The 18,627-nt window shown below is 40.5% G+C and overlaps 1 protein-coding gene and 1 long non-coding RNA gene across 9 annotated transcripts in view; one reads left to right on the forward strand and one right to left on the reverse strand.

The window, feature by feature from the left end:
• LOC125156129 (uncharacterized) overlaps positions 1–18,627 on the reverse strand; it is a 121,929-nt gene that overhangs the window by 61,945 nt on the left and 41,357 nt on the right. The window contains exon 1 of one of the 4 annotated variants that reach the window (XR_007148483.1): positions 133–314. The exons of 1 other annotated variant lie outside the window; for it this stretch is intronic. This is a non-coding gene — a long non-coding RNA (uncharacterized LOC125156129). Of the gene's footprint in view, positions 1–132; positions 315–18,627 lie in introns of those variants that run through there. 2 more of the 4 variants (XR_007148486.1, XR_007148485.1) reach the window with 2 other exon arrangements.
• The window catches only part of NDUFAF6 (NADH:ubiquinone oxidoreductase complex assembly factor 6), a 33,222-nt gene continuing 14,965 nt past the window's right edge, over positions 371–18,627 (forward strand). Inside the window, exons 1-3 of one of the 5 annotated variants that reach the window (XM_047841856.1) lie at positions 371–581; positions 8,171–8,270; positions 15,243–15,365. In XM_047841856.1, the coding sequence (XP_047697812.1) occupies positions 385–581; positions 8,171–8,270; positions 15,243–15,365 (420 nt within the window). In that variant the 5' untranslated portion in view covers positions 371–384. Of the gene's footprint in view, positions 609–8,170; positions 8,275–15,242; positions 15,366–17,037; positions 17,159–18,627 lie in introns of those variants that run through there. The other 4 variants (XM_047841852.1, XM_047841853.1, XM_047841854.1 and 1 more) reach the window with 4 other exon arrangements.

An 18,627-nucleotide genomic window follows, 5' to 3' on the forward strand; every position in this document is an offset into this window, starting at 1 on the left:
AACTAGACCCAGCTTTAATATTTGAGAGACTGCGGGTAAGAGTACCAAAGGAGGCTCACATACTATGTGAATACTGAAAAGTTATAAATTAAGCTAGTAAACTGTCAAATAAAATATTCTCTATCCTCCTACCTTGATAAATACATCTTCAGAAGGACCCGGAAGGAAGGAGGAGAGACAGCGTGGGGTCCGCCGATTTCGGCGGGGCTTTTCTGGAGCCCACAAAGCAGAAGAGCGCGGCGGCGACGACCCAGATGCAGAGGAGCACAGCGACACCTGGCTCCCTTCCGAGCGGCGTCCCTAGGCCGTCAGCCCGCCGCTGAGAAGTGGGCGGGTGGACCTGAGGAGGCGTGGCGGGGTCGGAGGGCACGCGGCGTCGGTGTCATGGCGGCCTCCGTGCTGGGTTCCACCTGCGGCCCGCTGCGGCTCGGCGTTACCGGCCTGTGCCGCCGCCGGCCGCCCCGGGGCCTGTGGGCTCGTGCGCGGCGGCTCCCGGGGCTCGCGGGGTCCGGGCGGAGCGTGGCCGCGGCCAGCGGATCGGGCGCCTCGGGCACCGACCGCTATTGCTTGGAGCTGCTGCGGTGAGCGAGCCCGGCTTGCGCTGGCAGGTGGTCCGGGAGTGGCCCGGAGGGACCCGGGTGGGCGCGGCGGGACTCGGGGCTGGCCGGGGCGAGCCAGTTGGCGGGGACTGAGGCCACCGGGAATTTCGCGCAGGCCACGAAATCGTGGCAAAACTTCTCCTCTGTCACCTTGACTGAACCTTAATTTTTACCTAAACCTATTGCATGCACAGCTTTGTAAAAGTTTGACGGACGACTAGTAATTTTTACCTAAGTGAGTTCTTCTGTGTCAGGCACTATGCAAAGTACAAGTAGTTTACTTAATCTTCTTTACAGATTGTGATGCACAAATGTAGACCTACCGTTTAGGGTTATGAGGATTAACGCATTTAGAACAGTGCCTGGCACAAAGCAAGGGCACAGTTAGTACAGTATAAACCATTATTATCTTATTTAATGGATGAAGATACGAAGGTTTAGAGAGATAAGGGAATTTACCAGAGGTTGAGTAGAATAGTCTCATAAAGTTAGGGCCTAATGACAATTTTGTTCAGCCTTTGATAACACCGGAAGGACTTGGCGCATGGCAGTCGCTGTTAATCATGCGCGGAATCATTAGAAGAATCAGGTCACCAGGTGACCTAGTGAGTCTGGGCAGGGGCCAGTTTTGGAATTATGCCTGACTGCAAAGATCAATGGCTTAGCCTCTGGTGCCCTTCTGCTGCCTTTGACTTATAATCTTGGTGAAAGGCTCAAAAAAGTACCTGGTCTGAAGAACTTCTGGGAAATGCTAGAATAATTAAGCTACCTTGGATTTGACTGGACTAGTAAATCCAAATTTTTTATATTCAATTTTAGCAAAATGTAGCATAACAACAGAATTCTCATGCATTTCAGCATTTTATTTTGTTTTTAATCACTTTTTAAAATAATGTTTCTGCCCTATTTGTGGATTACTTACAGGGGAAACAAGATAACAATAGTGGAAATCAGAGCAATAAGCCAAAATTCCTAAAAAGTTACACACATTTTTATATATTTTAAAGTATAATTTTTTGATAAGAAACACAAGTTATCAAAATGTATACCGCCCATATCCACTTACTTGTTCAGGGTAATTTTTGACACCAGGAGCGTCCTAACTTCTCTATCCAGAGGTGAATAATCACTCTTCCTAATTTCTTATGTATTACTATATAGAAGTAATAGTATCATCACTATGTTATAGTATATGTATACATAGTTATTATACTATTCTTTTAGTAATAGTTTATGGGTATCACATGACAGTTTTCTCAAATATGTATTCACAAATGGGCAGATACTTAGTCTGTCTATGTAGATATTTGGGTGGAATGGAGCCTTCTGACTAGTGATTTATTAAAAAGCCTGGATTTCACAGGCATACTTCATCTGCATTTATTAATCCTAGGTTCATCATTTGGGAAAGTTGCATTAAAATTCAGCTATTTGCTCTTTTGTAAATTTCTACTCCTACGTTATAGCCTGGTTATGAGGGTTAAATGCGATGACGTATGTAAAAATGCTGCACATAACAAACGCACAATAGTAGTTTCATTCAAAAACAAAATGAAACTTGAAAGGAAGACTGCACTTTCTGGCTTCAGATTGTCCATTAATCTTTGAAAAATTTGGCCTCTGAAATTATTCATGCGAGGTTGTTTTGGACATGTATCTTATGCAAGGCTTCCAAATACTGGAAAAGATACCAGGCCAGAAATTCGGGTTAGCCATCCAGAGCTCTGCTAGGAATCTAGGTTCCTGGGAATATCTCAAACCTAATTTACATAGGCATCTTGGGGCTTGTTTCTGAGGAACCCCAAGGCTGCCTCAGACTTTGGAATTAGTGCTATAAAGGGGTAAAGAGATGTTAGTGAAGATGTCTGACAGTGCACCTGTTTTCCATCCTCCCTCCACCTCATTGGAGAACCACTTTTTTGTGCTTCAGTGGCACAGGTCCATGGAAATAGCACAGCAGTCCTGACAGCAGATATGCTTATTTATCATATGTCTGTCTCTCCCTACCAGACTGAGGTCTATACCTATCTTCAGTGTCTAGACAGTGCTGGCGCATAGCGGGCCCTGAATAAATGTTGCAATTAGTGAATGAATGAAACGCCCTATTGCTGTATAAAACCGTCATAGTGTGGCATTTCTATCTGAAAGAGTTCAGTAATTATGCCTTGGTTGGCTACTTAAGATATCCTTGTATACCAGTAATCAGTATTTATAACACTGATCCTGAGTGATGAAAAAATGGTTAAGTAATCAGTATATCTTGCTCAATATAAAGAAGTTGGTAATATTGTTAGAAAAATTTCCAACCAAAATTAAACACACACACACACACACACACCCCCCACAGAACACAACAACTTTACAGAGAAACCCTTATTTGTGTAGAGTATCTTATTTCCCAAAGGTTGTTACCATACTAGTATATCTTCATTTTTCATTTCCCTGTAAGAAACCTGATGTACTTCACATATTGGTTATTTTTAGGAGATATTAAACAGGTAGGTTATCAAGCCTCATTTTGGAAATTAGGAAATAGATGTGGCGGATATCACTTCTGTCAGCTACTTGGATAGAAATTAAGATTGTAATCTTGATTGCTATTCAGTGTTCTCTGTTTCATATTAATTTCCGAGTGTTTTAAACACTTTTGACGTTCAGAGACTTTTAATATTAAAATTTAATTTTAAAACATATCTATATGGGGGTGCCTGGGTGGCGCAGTCGGTTAAGCGTCCGACTTCAGCCAGGTCACGATCTCGCGGTCCGTGAGTTCCAGCCCCGCGTCGGGCTCTGGGCTGATGGCTCGGAGCCTGGAGCCCGTTTCCGATTCTGTGTCTCCCTCTCTCTCTGCCCCTCCCCCATTCATGCTCTGTCTCTCTCTGTCCCAAAAATAAATAAAAAAATAAAAATAAAAAAAATAAAACATATCTATATGTATTTAAAAGTATAAATTAGGGGCGCCTGGGTGGCTCAGTCAGTCGAGTGTCCGACTTAAGCTCAGGTCATGATGCAGTGTGTGAGCTCAAGCTCCACATCAGGCTTGCTACTTTCAGTGCTTAGCCTGCTTTGGATCTTCTGTCCCCACCTCTCTCTGTCCCTACCCCACTTGTGCCCTCTCTTTCAAAAATAAATAAAACATTAAAAAAAAAAATTAAAGTATAAATTAGAGAGCTGTTTTGCCCACACTGTCCATTTTGTAGCTGAAACCACTCATGGTGAGATTTTTTAGTAGAGCTGTTTTGTGATAGCAGGGTCACTTGTTGTGATCCCTTCCTTTTGTTTACGTGGAAGTTGGAGGAAATTGTGAAGGGTGTGGCTAGAAAAGGTTTAAATTCTGTTAGGAAGATAACAAAAAGTGAACCAGTTGAAATCTGGGAGTAGTCTAAATTTCAGCACCTAAACTCCATGGAATCAAGTTGGACCTAACTTTATTTAGTTTACTGTTTTATAGGAAATAATGTTATAATAAAGTTCCAATGTATTATAGTGAAAGTAGCCTTGTCAATAGGCAGTCATCCTATGATGTATAGATAATAAGGACTATGCTGTTTTAAACTTTTTATTTTGAAGTAATTTCATTACTTTTTTTAAAAATTTATTTATTTTGAGAAAGAGGGAGAGAGAGTGGGGGAGGGGCAGAGAGAGGAAGAGAGAGAATCCCAAGCAAGTCCTGTGCTGTCAGGGCAGAGCACCATCCCTCTCTGAGCTTGATCCCATGAAGGCGAGAGCGTGACCTGAGCTGAAATCAAGAGTCAGACACTCAACTGATGGGAGCCACCCAGGCGCCCCTGAAGTAATTTCAAATTGACATAGAAATTACAGAAATAGTACACAGAGATCCAGTATACTGTTCATCCAAATTACCTCATTGTTAACATTCTGAACATTTCAGAATAAGGTGTGGGCATAATGTCCCATTACCTCCCCTTAATATTTTGGTGTGTCTCCCTTCCTTCCTTCCTTCCTTCCTTCCTTCCCTCCTTCCCTCCTTCCCTCCTTCCTTCCTTCTTTCCTCCCTCCCTTCCTTTCTTTTTCTTTCTTTCTTAAGTTTATTTTGAGAGAGAGAGAGAGCCAGAGCATGAATGGGGGAGGGGCAGAGAGAGAGAGGGAGAGAATCCCAAGCTGGTTCTGCTCTGTTAGCACAGAGCTTGACGTGGGGCTCAAACTGACGAACTGTGGGATCATGACCTGAGCCCATAAAATGCTTAACCAGATGCTTAACCGACTGAGCCACACAGGTGCCCCTAGTGTATATTTCTTAACCCAGGGTTCCTCTCCCATATAATTATAGTACAATCAACAAAATCAGGATATTAAAATCGATCCAATTTACTGTCAAATCCACAGACTCCATTCAAATTTTGCTGATTATTCAATTATGTCTTTCATGTATCTAGGATCATATGCTACATTTAATTGTCAAATCTCTTTACTCTTTTCTAGGCTGAAACAATTTCTCAGTCTTTCCTTATTTTTCATGAGTGTGACATTTTTTTTGAAGAGAGCAGGCCAGTTACTGTGTAGAATCTCTCTCAGTTTGGGTTTATTTAATGTTTCCTTATGATTTATACCTTTTTGGCAGGAATATTACAGGAATATGCTGTGCTTTTCTCACTATCATTTCAGGAAGCACATGATGTTGATTACCTTATTTCTGTGGTGTGAACCTTTTATTACTTGGTTGAGAGGGTATCTTCTGGGTTTCTCCCTTGTAAATTTAGTTAATGAGAATATTAGTGTATCTTGGGCTCGGAGATTACACTGTGTCTCTATGTGAATATGGATAGTTAGCATTTACCTACATGTATCTGTCTACTTTCTCTTGTTTAAAAAAAAGGAAAAAAAGGGGGCAACTGGGTGGCTCAGTCGGTGAAGCGTTGGACTTCGGCTCAGGTCATGATCTTGTGGTTCATGGGTTGGAGCCCCGCATTGGGCTCTGTGCTGACAGCTCAGAGTCTGGAGCCTGCTTCGGATCCTGTGTCTCCCTCTCTGTCTGCTCCTCCCCCACTCGTACTCTGTCTCTCAAAAAATCAATAAACATTAAAAAAAAATAAAGAAAGAAAAAAAACTTTAAAAATGGGGTTATAGAAGGTCAGCAAAGGGTGGGTTTGAGATTTTGGGTGGGTTTAAGTGGGCATTTTGGCAACATGGCTTCTCCTTTGGCATGTTTATGATGTTTAACAGACATCCTTGCAGTTGAAGACACTTTTATTTTTATTTTTTATTTTCTTTTTAAGGTTTATTTCTTTTTGAGAGAGAGAGACAGAGCACAAATGGGAGAGGGGCAGAGACAGAGGGAGACACAGAAGTCAAAGCAGGCTCCAGGCTCTGAGCTGTCAGCACAGAGCTGACGCGGGGCTCAAACTCATAGACTGTGAGATCATGACCTGAGCCAAAGTCGGATGCTTAAACGACTGAGCCACCCAGGCACCCCTGAAGACACTTTTAAAATAAAATTCTCTCCTAATGATGTCTTGAGCCCTGCCACTCGATGGGAATCAGCAGAACCTGTAGGATCATATTTGGAATTGACATTCTCTATTGTCATTTTGTTCCTGTTTGTTTTTAAATTTTCTTTTTGTTTCACTGGAAAGGAATGATGATGCTCAGTTTTAAAAGGGAGAAGTGTACAAGTTGCTTTGTTACAATACAACTAAATGTGTACACAAAGGAAAAGAAAGAATGTTAATTGGTAATACGTGTTTTGTGAGGAGATACTTCACAGCATATGTAAATATTCTATCAAACTTTTACCCATTTAACATTTTAAGACCTTTATTGATGATTTTTGTCTGACTCAATTACTTTGTTGTCAAATGATGACTTAAAAAATATTTCATCATGTCTTCTAGACTTATCAGTTGGCATTGTATGGTTGTCAGGTTTTTCCCTTCCCTTCCTATTCATTCATACATTTATTTATATTGGTATGGGCTTATGGTGTTCTATTACAATGTTACTATCATTATTTTTTTGATGCTCAGATTGACTCAGACTTGGCAAATGGGAATTTTGTCAGGCCAGTTTCTTTTTCTTTCTAATTATTTTTAAAATCAATTAATTAAATTATTTTTTATTTTTTTATTTTTGAGAGAGAGAGAGAGAGAGACCATGAGCGGGGTGGGGGAGAGGGGCAGAGGGAGACAGAGAATCTCAGGCAGGCCCCATGTTTACTGCAGAGCCGGATGGATGCAGGGCTTGATCCTGTGATCCTGGGATTATAACATGAGCCAAAATCAAGATTTGGACGCTCAACCGACTGAGCCACACAGGTGCCCCTGTCAGGCCAGTTTCTTTGTTGTTTTGACAAGTCCCTCTACTCTGAACGTTTCATTACTTTCTGCTCAAGAAGATGTCTCTGGCCTATCTGGTATTTTTCCTGCCCCAGCCCTGGACTTAGTCATTCCTCCAATGAGCCCTCGTTTCTTTCAGTAGAGAATGGTATTTAGAAACCAAAGGTCTAGGTGTTAGGTGTGTTCACTGATACTGGGGGCTTAGGAGAGATCATTGCTTCCACGTTCTCTCAGCAGATTCTGCTAGGAAACATAAATATACACACACACCCATACTCCTATATTATTTTCTGTTTTTGTGTCTTATCTGTGTCTTTATCTGTGTATTAAAGAGGTGCCTGGGTTGTTCAGTTGGTTAAGTGTCTGACTCTTGATTTTGGCTCAGGTAATGATCTCATGGTTTGTGAAACTGAGCCCCTTTTTGGGCTCTGTCCTGCCCATGTGGAGCCTGCATGGTATTCTCTCTCTCCCTCTCTCTCTGCCCCTCCCCTGCATGTGTGCACTCTTTCTCTCAAAATAAATAAATAAATAAACTTAAAACAAACAAACTGTGAGTTCATACCATTACTTGCTGGGAATACTTTCTTGAGTAGTCCACCTCAGTAGCTCATTTGAATTCTTACCAAAACCAAAGTGACTTGGAGACAATTAAAATTATAAGTACTATAGGGGCACCTGGGTAGCTCAGTTGGTTGGGCATCTGGCTTCAGCTCAGGTCATGATCTCCCAGTTTGTGAGTTTGAGCCCCGTGTCAGTCTCTGTGCTGACAGCTCAGAGCCTGGAGCCTGTTTCAGATTATGTGTCTCCTTCTCTCTCTGCTCCTCTCCCACTCGTGCTCTGTCTCTCTCACTCTCTTTCAAAAATAAATAACACATTAAAATTTAAAAAAAATTATAAGTACTACATAAGTAAAAATAATAGAGATTATTTCTTTTTAACTGGTCTGGGATTGGGAGCAGATACATTTTTGTAATTATAAAGAAGTAAGAAATTTCAGGCCTTTTTTTAAAAAATTTTTTTAACGTTTTTATTTATTTTTGAGACAGAGAGAGACAGAGCATGAACGGGTGAGGGTCAGAGAGAGAGGGAGACACAGAATCTGAAACAGGCTCCAGGGTCGGAGCGATCAGCATAGAGCCCGACGTGGGGCTCGAACTCACAAACTGTGAGATCGTGACCTGAGCCGAAGCCAGACTAATTCTGGCCAGCGTTTTTTTTGTGTGTACAGTTTAGAACGTTAAAAGTAAGGGTCTTTTTTTTTTTGCCTATTTGTTATAGGAAACGAGACTACGAAGGCTATTTGTGCTCCCTGCTGCTCCCTGCAGACTCCAGAAGCTCTGCCTTTGCACTGAGGGCCTTCAATGTGGAACTGGCTCAGGCTGGTATTAAATACTTTCAAAAATTATTTGCAAAAATGGTGAAAATATTTAATGCTGAACAATAAAGAAATACAGTTATAATTTATATGCTGGATGTGTTTAAGTTCTCCGCTGGTGATTTCTTTGTCCTTCTTCTAGTTAGGCTTATCAATTAAATTCCAAAAATAAACTAGCTAACAAACTTAACGATTCTGGAACTACCATTCTGGAATTTTAATTTCTTTTATCTAAGGTTATTATAAAACTATGCAATTAACATTTATGTTTGTCTGTTAGTTGAGTAGGTTAATCACAGTCTCACTGTTTATAGCAGTTTTCAAAGCACTTTTTAAATGACGTTTTAGCTTTAACGTGAAGTAGGCAATAGAAGTAATTATAGCAAACCCAGGTCTTAGATCATACTAACTCGCTTTTGTCTAAAAAATTACAAAGGAAGGAAAGAGCCTTCTTTTTCTTAGAATGAAAGATCATGGGCGACGTAACATGAATTGGAGGATGGAAATGTGGGAGTTGAAGTGGTATGGCTTTGGTCTTCTCAGTAAATTAGATGGAGGGCTCAGACATTAAGAGTGAGGGAGCAGGGGAGGGTTTGAAATCTCAAAGGAAGTGCAAATTTTGGCAGGGCTTCTCCAGTGGATAGGATAGGAAGTGAGCTAGGAAGGAATGAAAGGATGTGAGTAGAGCACTGAGGCACAACTGAGGTGAGACACTGAATCTGCAGACAGTCTGATAGATTCTGGCTGTATTTTTGTTGGTGTCTTCTAGATGTCATGAGTCCATTTTTTTTTTTTTTAATTTTTTTTTTCAACGTTTATTTGTTTTTGGGACAGAGAGAGACAGAGCATGAACGGGGGAGGGGCAGAGAGAGAGGAAGACACAGAATCGGAAACAGGCTCCAGGCTCTGAGCCATCAGCCCAGAGCCCGACGCGGGGCTCGAACTCCCGGACCGCAAGATCGTGACCTGGCTGAAGTCGGACGCTTAACCGACTGCGCCACCCAGGCGCCCCGAGTCCATTTTTTTTTTAACCTCATCCTTTTTCAGGCATAAACTGAACATCTGCATCTTCAGCACAGTGTAGCAGTAAAGAGTCCCCATTGTGATCTTCCATTATCGCTTTACAGTGATTAAAGTTCCATTTTTAATGAACAAACCATTAGGGTTCTCCCTGAATTGTCTGTCACCTTGTAGGAGTGTTTTGCTGCTGCTTTACACACACAGTCTTGTTCGTTCGTTCGTTCGTTCATTCATTCATTCATTCAATAAGTATTTGATTATCTCAGATATGCTAGGTACTGTTTTAGATCCTGGAGTATAACACTGAATAAAACATATAAAGCCCATGTACTCAAGGAACAAAACAAGTACTGTGTAATGTATCAGATAGAAGCAAGTACTATGGAAAAAAAAATTAAGGGGGATGGGGAAGGCTTGGTGTTGCAGGGGCTCTGATTTTACAGTGGTCAGGAAAAACCTGAGAAGGTAGCATTCGACCAAAAATTTGAAGGAGGCAAGGGAGTAAGGTATGTGAGCAAAGACTATTCTACACAGAAGGAACAGGAAGTACAAAGGCTCTGAGGTGCAAATGTACCTGATAAAAGGCCAGTGTCATATAGCAGATGAGGGAGGAAGGGCATGGGAGGTTAGGTTAGAGGTATCTGGGACCGAAAGGCAAGGTCTTGGAGACCAGTGCAGTCACTTTGGCTTTTACTCGGAGATGGGAAACCATTGGAAGGTTCTGAGCAGAAAAGGACATCAAAGCTTGGTCACATTTTTAAAAGATTACTCTTTTTTTTTTTTTCTGATTTTATTTTTTTTTTATTTTTTAAATATGAAATTTATTGTCAAATTGGTTTCCATACAACACCCAGTGCTCATCCCAACAGGTGCCCTCCTCAATGCCCATCACCCATCCACCCCTCCCTCCCACCCCCCATCAACCCTCAGTTTGTTCTCAGTTTTTAAGAGTCTCTTTCTTATGTTTCGGCTCCCTCCCTCTCTGATTTTAAAATCGATCTTCTCCTCATCATACTATACACATGTGTGTAGGTGTGTGTAGTCCATAGTTCATGTTGCTGAAGTTGATTGGCTAAAACTTCATTTTGAATTTTTCCATTTCTGCTTGTGTATGATGTTGATTTATTACCTTCTTCTCTTGTGTTATCCTTCTGGTTTGGTATCACATTGGTACTAGGCAGCTAACAGTTTTGTGGATGATTTCCTGCTTATTGGTTTTCTGTTACATTCATTTTGACTTACACAGTATGTATTATTTTATTCTTAGGTTTTTCAGTTTTACATTAGTATGCCTTTTTTAGCTTTTTTTTTTTTTTTTTTTTTTTTTTCTGAAATTTATTGACAAATTGGTTTCCATACAACACCCAGTGCTCATCCCAAAAGGTGCCCTCCTCAGTACCCATCACCCACCCTCTCCTCCCTCCCACCCCCCATCAACCCTCAGTTTGTTCTCAGTTTTTAACAGTCTCTTATGCTTTGGCTCTCTCCCATTCTAACCTCTTTTTTTTTTTTTTTTCCTTCCCCTCCCCCATGGGTTCCTGTTAAGTTTCTCAGGATCCACATAAGAGTGAAACCATATGGTATCTGTCTTTCTCTGTATGCTTATTTCACTTAGCATCACACTCTCCAGTTCCATCCATGTTGCTACAAAAGGCCATATTTCATTTTTTCTCATTGCCACGTAATATTCCATTGTGTATATAAACCACAATTTCTTTATCCATTCATCAGTTGATGGACATTTAGGCTCTTTCCATAATTTGGCTATTGTTGAGAGTGCTGCTATGAACATTGGGGTACAAGTGGCCCTATGCATCAGTACTCCTGTATCCCTTGGATAAATTCCTAGCAGTGCTATTGCTGGGTCATAGGGTAGGTCTATTTTTAATTTTCTGAGGAACCTCCACACTGCTTTCCATAGCGGCTGCACCAATTTGCATTCCCACCAACAGTGCAAGAGGGTTCCCGTTTCTCCACATCCTCTCCAGCATCTATAGTCTCCTGATTTGTTCATTTTGGCCACTCTGACTGGCGTGAGGTGATACCTGAGTGTGGTTTTGATTTGTATTTCCCTGATAAGGAGCGACGCTGAACATCTTTTCATGTGCCTGTTGGCCATCTGGATGTCTTCTTTAGAGAAGTGTCTATTCATGTTTTCTGCCCATTTCTTCACTGGGTTATTTGTTTTTCGGGTGTGGAGTTTGGTGAGCTCTTTATAGATTTTGGATACTAGCCCTTTGTCCGATATGTCATTTGCGAATATCTTTTCCCATTCCGTTGGTTGCCTTTTAGTTTTGTTGGTTGTTTCCTTTGCTGTGCAGAAGCTTTTTATCTTCATAAGGTCCCAGTAATTCACTTTTGCTTTTAATTCCCTTGCCTTTGGGGATGTGTCGAGGAAGAGATTGCTACGGCTGAGGTCAGAGAGGTCTTTTCCTGCTTTCTCCTCTAAGGTTTTGATGGTTTCCTGTCTCACATTGAGGTCCTTTATCCATTTTGAGTTTATTTTTGTGAATGGTGTGAGAAAGTGGTCTAGTTTCAACCTTCTGCATGTTGCTGTCCAGTTCTCCCAGCACCATTTGTTAAAGAGGCTGTCTTTTTTCCATTGGATGTTCTTTCCTGCTTTGTCAAAGATGAGTTGGCCATACGTTTGTGGGTCTAGTTCTGGGGTTTCTATTCTATTCCATTGGTCTATGTGTCTGTTTTGGTGCCAAAAAGATTACTCTTGATATTTATTGAGAACAGACCATATACCACCAGGATCTGAATACTAAACATTACTAAGAGACCCACCCACCACCAAGACCATTAACAAAAATAACTTTTCATGTGGAAATAATTGCACACACACAAAGGTAAGAATAGTACAAAAAATACCCATAGACCCTTTCGTTAGTATTCTGCCACACATGCTTTGTCGTTTTGTCTATATATTTCATTCTATGAATCATTTTAGAGTATCTTCACTACCCATGGCCCTTATCCCTTTAATCTTGAGCATGTATTTCACAAGTGAGAATATTCTCTTATGTAACCACAGTAATCAATTTGAGTAAATTTGGTGTTGATACAATGTTTAATCTGTCTGGTTTCCAATTTTGTCAAATGATCCAATAATGTCCTTTATGGCATTTTTTCCCCTTCTGTACAGGAGCCAATCTAGGATCATGTATTGCATTAATTTTCATATCTGTAACCTCCTTTAATTTGGAACATTTTCACAGCCTTTGTCTTTTATGACATTGATATTTTTAAAATAATACTTTTCCTTTTATTTTTTTATTTTTAAAATACTATTAAAAATTAGAATGTTTCTCATTTGGAGTTGTTTTGTTTTTTGTCATATTATGCATTCCTAGTCTAATACTACTAAGTGATGTATGTCCTTTTCAGCAAATCATAAGGAGGTATGAAATGTCCATCTGTCTCTTATTGGTGATACTAATTTTGGTCACAGTCAAAATATTAATATTTTTTCCTTGTTAAATGTGAGTAGACATTTTAAGACCATGGTCCTCATCAGAATTTACCTCCTAGATAGTCAACAGGTACATGAAAAGTTGCTCAGTACAACTAACATCAGGGAAATGTAAATCAAAACCACAGCAAGATACCACCTCACACATGTTAGAATGACTGGAATCAAAAACACAAGAAATAACAAGCGTTGGCAAGGATGTGGAGAAAAGGGGACCCTTGTACACTGTTGGTAAGAATGTGAGCTGGTGCAGTCACCATGGAAAAATAGTAAGGAGATTCTTCAAAAAATTAAAAATAGAACTACCCTATGACCCAGCAATTCCACTTCTGGATATTTATCTGAAGAAAATGAAAACACTGACTTGAAAAGATATCTGCACCCCCTTGTTCGCTGCAGCATTATTTACGGTAGCCAAGATACAGAAGCAACCTAAGTATCCGTTGATAGGTGAATGGATAAAGAAAATGTGTAAATATACAATAGAACATTTTTCAGCCGTAAAAAAGAAGGAAATCTTGCCATCTGTGACAAGTTGGATGGACTTTGAGGGCATTATGCTAAATAAGTCAGACAAATATATGATCTTACTCATATGTGGAATCTAAAAAACAAAAAAATCCCCAAAATTCATAGATAGATTAGACTGGTGGTTGCAGAGATAGGGTGTGGGTGTAAGAGAAATGGGTGAAGGTGATCAAAAAGTATAAACTTCCAGTTATAAGTAAGTCATGAGGCTGTAATATATAGCATGGTGACTATATTATATATTTGAAAGTTGCTAAGAGAGTAGATCTTAAAAGGTCTCATCACAAGAAGAAAAGGATTAGTAACTGCATATGGTAATGGAGACTTACTGTGGTGATCATCCACAATTCATATATCAAGTTATGTTGTACACCTGAAACTAGTATATGTCAATTCTGTCTTGAAAAAAACCTTACCTCCTAGATTTAGCATGCATTGGTTACTCCTGCCTGAATCTAACAAGGCCATTCTTAATCAGTAGTGGGGAGATGGTATAATAATTTTCTTTTTAAAAATTACTTTGTGAATGAATGAATTTATTTAAATGGACATACAGTAAAAGTCACTTTTTGTGGTGTACAGTTCTGTAGGTTTTGAAACATGCGTAGAGTCGTGCGTTCACCATTGTGGTCATAAAAAAAGAACAATTCCATCAACCCAAAAAATTCCCTCATGTGCCCCTTCATAGTCAACCACTCCCCTCCCCCATAATCTTTTGCAAGTCCTTCTGGTTCTGTTATGAGTTCTGAGTGTGCACAGCATAAGATACACTACTTTTTTTTTTCTTTTTTAGAGTTTGCGAGTGAGGGAGAGGGATCAGATGAGGGAGGGGTGGAGAGGGAGAGAGAGAGGGAGAGAAAGAGAGAATACATAAGCAGGCTCCACGCTCAGCATGGAGCCCAATGTGGGGCTTGATCCTGGGATCATGACCTGAGCCAAAATCAAGAATCAGACGCTCAGCTGACTGAGCCAGCCAGGCGCCCCTAAACTACCACTTTTTTGAGCCATAATTTCTCTATTTGTAAATGGGTATATTGGTAATGACCCTGTGGGTATGTAGTGAGGACTGAGATCAGATAATCTCTGGGACAGTACCTAGCAAAGGGCCTGGCACTCGTAGACATTTGGTAAATGTTTACTTCCTTCACTGCTTCCTCTAGAAAGCCCCTGGCCCTATTTCCTAGGTTCATCTCCAGACTTACACATAATTTTACCATCACTAATCTAATGAAGATTGTTTTTCTTCTCTTATGCTTACTTTTAAAAACGTTTTTATTATGGAAAATTTTTGAATATATATAGAATTGGAGAATGTAGTATAGTAAACTTCCATAAACCCATCACCCAGCTCCACATGTTACTAGCTCATGGCCAATCTTGATTTTTCATCTTTCTCCCCACCTACCCCATCCTCACCTCCAAGTTATTTTGAAGTAAGTCTCAGATAAATTTTTCCATCTGTAAATATTGCCATATGTATCTCTAAAAGATAACTCATTTAAAAAATAACTACAAAACCATTGTCCAACATTAAAAATTTAGTAATTCCTTAGTATCATTAAACATCTAGTGTTCAGATTTTTCCTAGTTGTCTCTTTCTCTTCAAATCAGGATTCAGATAAAGTCCACATACTGCAACTGGTTCATCTATCAAATTTCTTTTAATCTAATTGTCCGCCCCCCACTCTTTTTCTTGGCAATTTATTTCTAGAAGATGATCTCCTATTTTTGAATGCAGACCTTGAAAATATTGGAAGTAGTTTGCAGTTTTATTTAGGAACCTCTTAATGACAAGAATTTGATTGATATATAACTTCAAGGAAAAATTAAAACAAATATACAGAGTTAAACTTCGTTTTTGGCTGAATCATGTGGTTATGCAGTCACAAATACTGATTTTGAGACTGTGAAGGAAGAGTGCATTTATTAAGGTTTTTGAATGCTGTTTACAGGTTAAGGACTCAGTCTCTGAGAAGACAATTGGACTGATGCGAATGGAGTTTTGGAGAAAAACCGTGGACGACATATACAGTGACAACCCACCCCAGCAGCCTGTGGCCATCGAGCTGTGGAAGGTAAAAGCAAAATGCTACTGTGAAAAAAAATTTTTTTTAATGTATATTCATTTTTTGAGAGACAGAGACAGAGTGTGAGTGTGGGAGGGGCAGAGAGAGAGAGGGAGACACAAAATCTGAAGCAGGCTCCAGGCTCTGTGCTGTCAGCACAGAACCCGATATGGGGCTCGAACTCACGGACCATGAGATCATGACCTGAGATGAAGTCAGACACTTAACCAACTGAGCCACCCAGGAGCCCCACAAAATGCTACCTTTAATTTGTAAGTGTTATTTGCACATACTTAAAAAAAATTTTTTTTAATGTTTATTTATATTTGAGAGAGAGACAGAACACGTTTGGGGAAGGGGCAGAGAGATGAGACAGAATCTGAAGCAGGCTCCAGGGTCTGAGCTGCAAGCTGTCAGCACAGAGCCCAACGTGGGGCTTGAACTCATGAGCAGTGAGATCATGACCTGAGCCGAAGTCAGACGCTTAACCGACTGAGCCACCCAGGCACCCCTTGAGCATACTTTTTGATGCATACAATTTGGCTAGTGGCTATGGGGAATCTATCCTGAAAAAATCTTAGGCTCATGTAATGTTCAAAGCTGTTAGTTTTGATAGGAATTTTATTTATTTTTTTTTTTTAATTTTTTTTTTTTTCAACGTTTATTTATTTTTGGGACAGAGAGAGACAGAGCATGAACGGGGGAGGGGCAGAGAGAGAGGGAGACACAGAATCGGAAACAGGCTCCAGGCTCCAGGCTCTGAGCCATCAGCCCAGAGCCTGACACGGGGCTCGAACTCACGGACCGCGAGATCGTGACCTGGCTGAAGTCGGACGCTTAACCGACTGCGCCACCCAGGCGCCCCTTGATAGGAATTTTAAATCATCTGCTAATAACCTGCACAGATCTTTACTGAATTTCTTTATTAAAGGAAAAAAAAAAAAGAATCTGGTCCCTTTGTGTTACCAACTACTTATTTGTTTTCCACATATTTGGTTGTAGAAATTAAACACCATACATTTTAGAAAATGTTTTATTTATTTTTAAGAGAGAGAGCACGAATGGGGAAGGGATGGGGGTTGGGGGGCAGAAGATCCAAGGCAGGCTCTGAGCTGTCAGGACAGAGCCTGATGTGGGGCTCAAACCCATGAACTGTGAGATCATGACCAGAGCTGAAGTTAGACGCTCAACTACTGATCCACCCAGGCACCCCAAACCCCATACATTTTGAAGCAGTGGCAGGTTAATTGTTCTATCTGCCCAGCAGCTCCTTATTCTAGTGCTCCAATCCATTCCGTGGGCTGTAGAAAAACGCATACAGATCTTTTGTGAAGGGAGACTTGCGATCACCATTGTCCAGACACAAATGTAAAACTGCCTTGTTGCATATTCATTGATGAATTTTAAGTATTAGAGAATGGAAACTTATGGGCTGGAGAATTATTCGGACAGCTAGATGTATACAGTGAATAGTTTCACATTAAAGCAGTTATATGGATCCCTCATTCATAAACAGCCACGCAGAGTTCTGAAATGTGCTGCACCATGACTGGAGGAAGGGAATTAGGTGCCTTTTGTCACTGATCTGTGTCCCCACTGTAGTGTGATGAGTGCTAAAAGACAGGTTCTGTAACGGAGCCACAGACAGGCCTGACAGGGGTGCCCCTCTTCTCAGGTCTGCACACCAGCAGAGGCAGGCCCCGTTCCTGGGCCCCCGACTGACTTCACAGAGCCCCAGTAAGGATGGAAAAAGCCAGGCCCTCCCAAGTCTGGGACTGAGAAGAAAAAGTGGATGGGAAGCTGTGAGTATTAGATTAGTTGTTTATCTCTGTTTACCTCACTTTAAGAACCTCAACCTTAGGGACTCCATTTAGAGAAAAATTTTTTCTAAAATCTAGAAAAACCATTCTTTTACACTCAGACATCCCCGCAGTGGGGGTTTATGCTAAGGCTTGCATCCTTAGAGGTTCCTTCAAGACAAATTTATCTTGTCTTGGCCTCTCTCAAAAAACAAAAAAACAGAAGACCCATCTGAATTGTAGAATGTTTACACATGTGCCAATTGATCCGATTTTAATAGCTCTTTAAATGTTGATGATTGCTGTTGACCAGCTTTCTGATATGACCAGTGTTGAAGGTTAATATGAATATTTGAAGAAGCAGGTGGTGGTCATAGCAGATGTCTTGATTGCATGTTTACCCTTCCACACTCTGCTGGAGCACATGCTTTTTGCACACTGTCCAGTAAAACTTTTCATTGGTTCTTTAGAGAGCATCAGGTTCTTTTAGAAGATTAAGTGGGGAAAGAGTGACAGTGTATTGTGCAGGGAGAACTCTCCTGCCACAGTGATTCATTAGTGCTTTTAGGATGCAAGATAATTGCATATCTATAATTACATGTGTATTTCATATGGTTTTCTCCATTTCTCTGTGTATTAATGTTAGTTGCAAGCTTGAACTTATGTTTATAGCCAAGGTTTTTATTCTGTTTGGCTTCTGTTTTAAAAATTGTTGATATTTATTCAGCAGATTTTCAGCTGCTTATTAAATCCTTGTTGTTTTTTTTTTACCTTGATCTCTGATTTCCTCCAGAATCAGACAGAAGAATTGTATTTTATGGTCAAAGAACTATAGCTGTTATGGTTTCAGCCTTGAGTAAACAAAAATCTGACTTTCTATGGTTAAATATGTATTTAGTACTTTTATGTGCCAGGAATGGTACTTGATGGTGGTTACAAAGATCAAACATGCCTTGCCCCACTCAGACATGTACAAAATAGAACAAGATCAGGACTCTGTAATGACTGAGGAATCCCAAGCTGATTCCTGGGACTGGGGAGAGGCCTGCAGGGAGTCCTGCCATGTAATAGCAGCAGTGCTGAGAGCTTTGCAACCAACACTGTGCAGCTCCTTTAGCTTCTGTTAGTTCCTGGAAGGCAGAATGGGCTCTGTTCTCTGTGCTTCCAGTTAGTATCATTAGTCATTAGTATCAATGATGTCTTAGAGTCTTAGATGGAGTATAGGATATTCCTGAGACTTTGTTTCACTACCATATTTATTTTTTCTTCCCTTTTTAAAAAATTTATGTATTTTGAGAGAGAGAGAGAGGGCGCAGAGGAGGGGCAGAGAGAGAGGGAGAGAGAATCCCAAGTGTGCGGAGCCTCATGCTGGCTCAAACTCCTGAACTGTGAGATCATGATCTGAGCTGAAATCAAGAGTTGGACACTTAACTGACTGAGCCATCCAGGTGCCCCTGCCATATTTATTTTTT

This window comes from Prionailurus viverrinus, chromosome F2 (assembly GCF_022837055.1).
Source record: "Prionailurus viverrinus isolate Anna chromosome F2, UM_Priviv_1.0, whole genome shotgun sequence".
Taxonomy (NCBI): Eukaryota; Metazoa; Chordata; class Mammalia; order Carnivora; family Felidae; genus Prionailurus; species Prionailurus viverrinus.